This window comes from Saccopteryx leptura, chromosome 13 (genome assembly GCF_036850995.1).
Source record: "Saccopteryx leptura isolate mSacLep1 chromosome 13, mSacLep1_pri_phased_curated, whole genome shotgun sequence".
NCBI lineage: Eukaryota > Metazoa > Chordata > Mammalia > Chiroptera > Emballonuridae > Saccopteryx > Saccopteryx leptura.
Genome location: NC_089515.1, coordinates 1,130,744 through 1,139,117, shown reverse-complemented (window position 1 = coordinate 1,139,117; position 8,374 = coordinate 1,130,744). Strand labels below are relative to the sequence as shown.

Here is an 8,374-nt window from a genome sequence, read left to right as displayed (position 1 = left end):
TTTATGCTATTGTAAATATTTAAAACTTCATTTTAGCGCTTGTTGCTGCTTACGTCTAGCACCCTGCAAGTGGCTCAGTGGTTATATGAGCACAGATAGTGAGCCGAGTTTGGGTGTAGTTTTAACCATCTAACCTTCACTGTTAACTGATGAAAATGAGATGCACTGATTGACCAGGTTTAAACCTAGTCTTGGAGAGAACATGTTGGGGGGGAAGGGAGAACGCTTCTGAGGCAAGAACACAGCTCCCTGGTTCTGAGCACACATGGTTGTTTCCCAGTATGGAAAGTGCAACTAACCACAGTGTGGAAATCTGGAGCCTGTGTCTCCAAGCAGTTGTATGAGCAGCCTGTCAGAGATGCTTATCCTTACCTGATGCAGACCCTTAATTTAATGCCACTGCTACATTCTACCATCTTCTCGCAATGAACTAGATTCCTCCACATTGTTGTTTTGGGTCCTGTGCCCTCGTATATACACATCAACTGGATACTTTATAACATTGACTTCTATTTAGCAAGCTTTTATATTTAGCCATTCGCTGACAGCAGAGCAGCCCTTGGTTCCAAACTGGAGCAGAGACAATGCTTCATAGCCCATAGCACAGACTCAGCTAAGGCAGTAGTATAGAAATGGTGCCTTTATTTCCTGAAGTCTATGGTGTAAGCTCCAGGGCAGATTAGGACTTCCTTGCCTAGGAAGGTATCAGGCTCTGCTCGGTGGGCTGCTCTGGGTCTTTCCCCTCATTGACTCTTGAGGGGCTTCGGATTGGCCTGCGGGAGGTGAAGATCTGAAATGCAAGTCTCCACACATCCCTATACCCACGCCCTCCCTGGGGCCTGCCCCTTTCTGTCCCACCACTGTCAGCCTCTATACCTTTGCCTTGGCTGTGCCCTGGTGGGAATGCCCTTTCCCAACAACTATACTCTGAGGACTCCCTGGACCCCCTCCTTGCCTTCCCACCTGCCCCTTTCACAAACCCTCTCTACTCCCTGCCACTTGATTCCAGGGCTCACAAGCTTCTTCTGAGCTGACCCCGTCCTCTTGCTTGCTCTGGGCATTAGCAGTGACCTGCACTCCCAGTTTTTCCAGCTCCTCCTTCAGACTGAACAAAAAGGGGTGGATAGGAGAGTGGGGAGGGGGAGGAGAGGGGGTGAGAAGAGGATGTGAAGAGACCAGGAGACAGAGATCCCCTCAGCCACTGTTCTTTAGGGCCTGAGGCTGGGGCTTCATGCCCACCTGTCCCTCTTCTGCCGCAGCTGCTGGCACTTCTTCTGCAGCTGCTCATGGTGCTGGGCAATGTCCTCCAGGAGCTCCTGGGCCCTTCTGCTCTCCTCTTCAAACAGATGCCTGAGGGTGGGGCCGTCAGTGCTGGCAGCTTCCTCCTTCTGCCCCATCCACCCCCTTGTCCCTGTCTTACACTGCAGCTGCTGCCTCCTGGCTGCGGAGGAAGAGCCCCTCACCAATGGCAGAGCAGCCCTTGGCCCCAAACTGGGAGCAGAGACGATGCTTCACATCCTCCAGCTTTGCCTCCACCAGTTTCTCTGCAGCAGAAAGGCACATATGGGCAGGGCAGGGCTGGACAGGGCAGGGCGGGGCAGACCAGAGCCTCTCCATTCTCACCTTCCTTGAGCAACTGCTCCTTGCTGCTGTCCAGGGCACCAATCTCTTGGACAAGCTGCTCTGGCCTCTGAGGTGGTAGAAAGAAGGCCCACGCATATCTCCCGCTCCCCCCTCCACAATTCTCCTCAGGGAAGCCTACTTGAATATCATCCTACTATTCTGGCCCTCCACGCATGCCAGGCACGGTCTAGATTCAGGGCCTCTGCATTCACCATTGCATCTGCTTGGAAATATTTCTCTCTCCCAAGATACCTATGGTGCCATGCTGGAGAGGCGCATGAGGTGGTTAATGTTCAGGAATTTTCCAAGCTTTGAAATCAGCTTTGGTATGAGTATGTATTACAGGCGATACTACAGACATTACAAATCAGGTCTGTCATGTGTATAGCCAGTTACCAGCCCAGCATTGTGGCTCCTCCTCTTCCCATTGTGTGGCCCCCTCACTGAGCCCTTTTCTTCTGATATTCATTCTGTCTGCATATTTTCTGGTTTGGAGGCAAGACTCCCTTGGTGGCAAACATGGATCCCCCTCCACCACCATCGGCACACCTATGACATCTCCAAACACATCTATGGATCTCCTTGATGGGTGACGCTCTTTGGTTCATCAGGATTCCTCCTGACCATTGAAAGGCTCTGAGAAGGCACCATGGATGGATGGGTAGGACCAGCGAAGAAAATGAAACTGGGTGGCAGTGAGGGTGGTGATGAAGGTCTGACTACAGGAGATTTTGATATATGGCCATCAGGGCTTGCTCGGGAACTGGGTGTGGCAGATGAGAGGAAGGAAGCCTACAGAATGACCCTGAATTTGGGCCTTGGTTCTGTGAAGGAAGATGGGGAAGGTGGAAGGAGTGGCTTTGAGTGACTCACGTGGAATTCCCAGAGGTCCTTGTGTTGTCCCATGAGGTCCTCCAACTGTCCCTCGAAATCCAATCTAGGGCCGACCACACAGGATGCGAGGTTATGGGTAAAGATTACCCCAACCTGGCCCAGGCATGTGGTCTTCATGCACAGTTCTGGGGCAGGGGCAGGGTGTTGCCCATGCTCTTTGTTCTGCTTGGATGAATTTCACCACCTTTATCGTCTGAGCCTTAGCTCAGCCAGTTGCTCTTCTAGCTCCCACCCCTGGTATCACCCTCCTGCCAACTTGCAACCCATTCCAGTGCCCAGCCCCCAGCCCCCAGCCTCAGGTCTTGGGATTTACCTCAGCTGTCTCTGTTTTTTCTTCTCTTCCTCAATCTGGGAGTTGAGAGCAGAAATTCGCTCCCTGCACTCCTGTAGCAGTGTCTGCTTCCTGGGAAGAGGTAAGGCAGTCCTCAGTCATGCTCTCTGAATGACTCCCAGGAGGGGGTTGGGGTGAGAGTTCTGCCTTTGAAGAAGACCTGCAGATGGGGGTCCTTCTCTGTCACTTCATGGGGGGGGGGGACATGAGTACATGCCCCTTGCAAATATCTATGTGAGGGTCAGGGAGATCAGCATAGACATGGTCCAGTACAGAAGCACACATGTATGTTCATCTCATCTGAATTTCTCAAACAGTTCCAATCTTAGGATGTCAGGGACTGGAGCCTCTGGCCACAAAAGGAGCTAATTAAGTGTTCAGGGGGATGAGAGATGGATGCACAGATAGCTGGGAGGATGGAAGGACAATGGATGACTGGAGATGACTGAGTGGAAAAGACAGCCAAGGAGCCCGTGGAAAGAGTAAAAGGTATAAAATAAAAACCAGGTGAAGGGATTTACTTGGTATTCTAGCAAAAGAATGATTGCCCCAGTGAGGGAGAGCACCCACAACATGACTGCCTACTGAGGAGCTGAGGCGAGCAGATGCACATCTGGCCTTCCAGTTGACAGGGAGAAAATGAGAGCCGCGGTCTAAGACGTTTCACTTACTTTCCTTACCAGAATGAAGAGTAGAGCAAGGCAGAGCGAGGCCCAGGTGGAAATCTTACCTCTCTGCCTCACCTTCCTTCTCCTGGCAGTGGAGCCGGAGGATCCTCAAGGTCTCTGCAGGGAAAGGAACCGATGGCACCGTGAGAGCCTATCAACACGTCAGGTTTTTGGAGGTAAGTTACATTACATGCGGTCTTGTGACCACGGGATAAGACCTTGTCATTTACTGTAAGTTCAGTGGAAGCCATAGGAGGGATGTACACTGATTCAGGTTTCAAAAGGATTCGGCTAGTGTGCACAGAGGGAGCTTGCACAGGTGTCACAGGCAGAAGCCTGGGGAAATTGTAGCTGCAATTACCTTGCTTTTTGCTCAAGATCTCTTTCAGGCGCACCTTCTCTCCAATCACTGGAAAACACAGTAACACATTCAGGCACCAGGGACCATACACGGCATGTTCAGGGACTGGGCTTGCCCACAGTCAACATTCATCATTTGGTATGGCCCTACCCTAAAACAGAAATGTGGACCCCTCTAGGAAAACCCCCTCTCCTCTTGTGTCCACATTCCCCGTGAGCACCAAAGAGCCCTGATGTTGATAAAGGCTGCCTGTGAGGTCCCTGAAGAATGCAGCTGTGTTTACAAGAAAGGGAGAAAAAAAGGATATAAACCATCATATAAAGATGGTAAGGACTATGAAGAACCACCGAGGGGAACAGAACCAGGCGGGGCAGGGCACTGTCCTCAGATGGGATGACTGGGGATGGTCTGAGAATGGAACATTTGAGCTGAGAACTGAATAATGATGTAAAGCAGGGGTCCCCAAACTTTTTACACAGGGGGCCAGTTCACTGTCTCTCAGACCGTTGGAGGGCCGGACTATAAAAAAAACTATGAACAAATCCCTATGCACACTGCACATATCTTATTTTAAAGTAAAAAAACAGCCCTGGCCGGTTGGCTCAGCGGTAGAGCGTCGGCCTAGCGTGCGGAGGACCCGGGTTCGATTCCCGGCCAGGGCACACAGGAGAAGCGCCCATTTGCTTCTCCACCCCTCTGCCGCACTTTCCTCTCTCTCTCTTCCCCTCCCGCAGCCAAGGCTCCATTGGAGCAAAGATGGCCCGGGTGCTGGGGATGGCTCTGTGGCCTCTGCCTCAGGCGCTAGAGTGGCTCTAGTTGCAACATGGCGACGCCCAGGATGGGCAGAGCATCGCCCCCTGGTGGGCAGAGCGTCGCCCCATGGTGGGCGTGCCGGGTGGATCCCGGTCGGGCGCATGCGGGAGTCTGTCTGTCTGTCTCTCCCTGTTTCCAGCTTCAGAAAAATGAAAAAAAAAAAAAGTAAAAAACCAAAATGGGAACAAATACAATATTTAAAATAAAGAACAAGTAAATTTAAATCAACAAACTGACCAGTATTTTAATGGGAATTATGCTCCTCTCACTGACCACCGATGAAAGAGGTGCCCCCTCCAGAAGTGTGGCAGGGCAGGATAAATGGCCTCAGGGGGCCGCATGTGGCCCACGGGCTGTAGTTTGGGGACCCCTGATGTAAAGCAACAGGAATCTATATTATCTAGGGAGACGGTCTAGCACAGGCCCTGAGGTGGATGTATGCTTGGAGGGTGTTTTGGGAACACTGTCGCCCAGAATAAGGAAGGGGGTTTGGCGGGACCTGAGGCTGGAGAGGGAACAGAGGCTCTTGGCCACAGCAAGGATGCAGTGTCTGGAATACTGGGTTCAGGGAGGCATGTCACACTCACATGAGTCCAGTTCCTTTTGCAGGGCCTCCCAGACAGTCCGGGCCTCTCCCAGCTCCTCACTGGCTTTCTTTTTAGCTGTGCCCAAGAGCAGGATAGACATTGTGTAAAAGCTGCACCATTCCTTACAGTAACATTTCACACTGTGTTCAAGCAAACCTAGAGCGGCCCTGATTTTACAGAGCAAAAAATAGAGGCTGCCAGAGGTTTTCTTGTTGGACTCTGTTGGCAGCAGGGCCAGGTTAATGGACACACAATTGGATGGATATGTGCTTGGTTTCATGCTCTGCTGTTGCTGTGGTGAAATACTCAGTGATTTCTGAACACATTCGTTTTACACGGGGCCCTGCAAATCATATAGCCACTGGCTGACAGGCTAAGTTTCCTGAGCTCACCTTGCTGAACTTCGTTAATGCGGTTAATCAGGACCTCAACCCTGGGCTCTAGACTTCCTGCTGAAGAGAGGAAGAGAAGTTGAGTGAAGATGACTGGGCAGGCAGAGGTGGTGGGGTCCCTCCAGGGGCTCACACTCCAGGTAGGGAACACAAGGAACAGATAAATCAAGATACCAACTCAGGCTTTGGTAACTGCAGTCAAGAGAAATAGAGGGCAGGGGATTAAAGACTGAAGGAGTGGGACATGCTTCCTCAGATATGGGAAGGCCTTTTGAGGGCCCCAAACCAAGTGAGGGGCAGACCCTGAACTTCTTGGGCAGGAGTGGGAGGCAGTCACCATGGAGGTCTTCCCTGAGATGGCAACATGGCTGGGAAGAGCCTGGAGAGCAAGCAGAGCAGCAGAGGTGAGGTGCAGGGACGGGAGGTGAAGGTGAAAACCTGGGTTTAACTGAGTGCAGTGGGAGTCAAATCGGTGGCCAGCGAGGGTGTTGCAACTGGGTTTTGGGAAAAGGTTTTGTCTGCTATTCCCTTTTATTACAAATTTGGATCATGGGTCTGTATTTTTATTTCAAAGAATTAAGTTCTGAAAGTAAAAGTGAATGAGTTAATTCCCCAATGTCATGAACTGTGGGGCCTGGAACTGAATCCACTTGTCTGAGCTTCAGTTATCAAGGAGACATATGACCTTTCTGCAACTTCTTCACCATTTCCATCAAGTCTTCAATCTTCTGTGATCCCTGGAACTGCCCTGTGAAGACAAACAGAGCATTTCAGAAATCTGTTGGAGTGAGAGGCTGGAAGTGGGATCCAACACCCTGGGCTGGGACTGAGGGGAGCTGATGGCAGTTTCCCAGCCAGTATTGTGCCCCTGCTCCTTGTCCTGAGGCGGACACCAGAGAGAAATTGAGCCCCATTGTGCTCAATTTTTCCTAAAGGGTAAAATGTCACGATGGACAAACCCTTACTAACAATTAGAGTGTGGAAAGGGATGCATGTTCACTGGTAATACTGTTCAAGGCTGGGTCAAAACTCGGATGTACTGATGCAAAAGAAGCAGGGAGGAACAGCAGAAACTGGAGCCCTGGCCAGTTGGCTCCGTCGGTTGGAGCATCCACCGGAAACACCAAACTGCGATCCCACCCAGGTCAGGGAACATAATGGAGGGGACCAATGACCGCATTACTAACCAGCGAACAACCCATTATATGGAGAAGCTAAGCAATCATTTCCACAGGACAGTGGAGAAAAAACAAGAGCAGTTAATTAAATATTACACAAATGACCAATAAATATCTGAGAAGATGCGCAACATTAATTAGAATTACAGGATTGAAAATTACGTATTGTGCCCAGCAGGCGGGTAAAGATGAGCTAGTGTGACAACACCAGTGTTTGCGATGACGTGGGTGTAGCCTCGCACCAGCCGATGTCAAAGCGGGGACAACCTGACCTTCCGGGCCGAGAGTCTGGCATTCACCCTATCGCAGGGGCACCGCGCATCCGCAACCGGGTTCCCTGCGCCTGACTTCCGCCTGCGAACCGGAAAAACCAGGAACGCGCTTCCGGTTCATACGTCACTTCCGCGTGCAGTTATGTTGATGTCTCTCGTGACCCACAAACGACTTTTAGGGTTCGTTTGAGCGGCCCGAGGTCCCTGTCGAGCGCTCGGCTAGGAAGCACAGACGGGAGTCTGCCGCTATCTGCGGAGCGAGCCCACCGTGTGTCGCAAGAGCCCCCAGTTTTCGTATTTTTAAATCATTTCAAATTTACGTAAAAGCTGCGGAAGCAGAACCCACAGCTCCCGGACGCCCTCTCCCCGGCGCCCCGTCTGTGAGGCTGAGTAGCAGCCACAACGTGCGAAACTGTCCCGCCCGACGCGAACGCCGAGGGCAGCGCACTGGCCCTCCGTGAGGCCAGCACGACAGGAGAACGAGCCGTCACTGCCGGACACTCACACCTGACCCACAGGCCACGCGGGAACTGCGGAGCCCGCCGCTGGCTCCTGCGTGCACCTCCGAAGCCAACACCCTTCATCGAAGTCAGATGCCCTTGTGCGCTGCCATGCCGAGCTGATGGCCGCGCTCCCGCGGGCTCGGCCGGGCCGGCTCTCCGGAGGGCGCCGAGAGGAGGCCGCCCGCGCTCCCGCCCGCTTCCTGACGGAGGCCCGCGCCGCCTAGCACTACCTCCGGCCTGCCTAGCCTGGCCCTCCGCTCCAGCGGGCTCTGCCCTCGAGGGCCCGGGCCGCCCCGCCATCTCCTCTCAGCTCGCGGGCTCCCAGCGTTTGGCGCCTCTGCGGAGATTGGACGAAAACCACGCAGCGCAGGAGGTTGGCAGCGCGCCTGCGCAATACGTCCCCGCGCCACCATCTGTTGAGGGGTGACAGCGGTCCACGCTTCTGGGCATGCGCTACGGAGCTTGCCGAAAGCCACCCACCCAGGTTCAGGGCGGAAGAAGAGAGGGCCGTGTGCAGATTTCCTGGGTGGTCCTTGGCCAGTATGAGGAGTTTGTGATCTGCGCGGGTGTACGGGCCCACTCTAGGGCTTTCTCTTCTGCTCTTACTGCCCCTCACTGCCAGCGGAGGTCCCTGGCCTTGCAACCAGGGCTGGCATTCAAGTCATTTAACAATGCATTCTCTGCCCTAATGACCAGTTTATGTATAAGAAAAAGTACCAAAAGGTAGTTTATTATTTCATGCATTTAGTACT

The 8,374-nt window shown here is 52.7% G+C and overlaps 1 protein-coding gene across 1 annotated transcript; it reads right to left on the bottom strand.

Annotated features, from left to right (window-relative positions):
• Positions 1-885: 885 nt before the first annotated feature.
• On the bottom strand, positions 886-7,922 carry SYCE1 (synaptonemal complex central element protein 1). Its single transcript, XM_066355098.1, has 12 exons — positions 7,853-7,922; positions 6,355-6,417; positions 5,670-5,729; positions 5,278-5,352; positions 3,878-3,925; positions 3,579-3,633; positions 2,831-2,920; positions 2,497-2,560; positions 1,624-1,690; positions 1,421-1,544; positions 1,240-1,350; positions 886-1,105 (listed from the first exon to the last, which is right to left on the bottom strand). The coding sequence occupies exons 1-12, from the start codon at positions 7,920-7,922 to the stop codon at positions 973-975; spliced, it is 960 nt and encodes a 319-aa protein (XP_066211195.1). The 3' UTR covers positions 886-972.
• Positions 7,923-8,374: the final 452 nt, after the last annotated feature.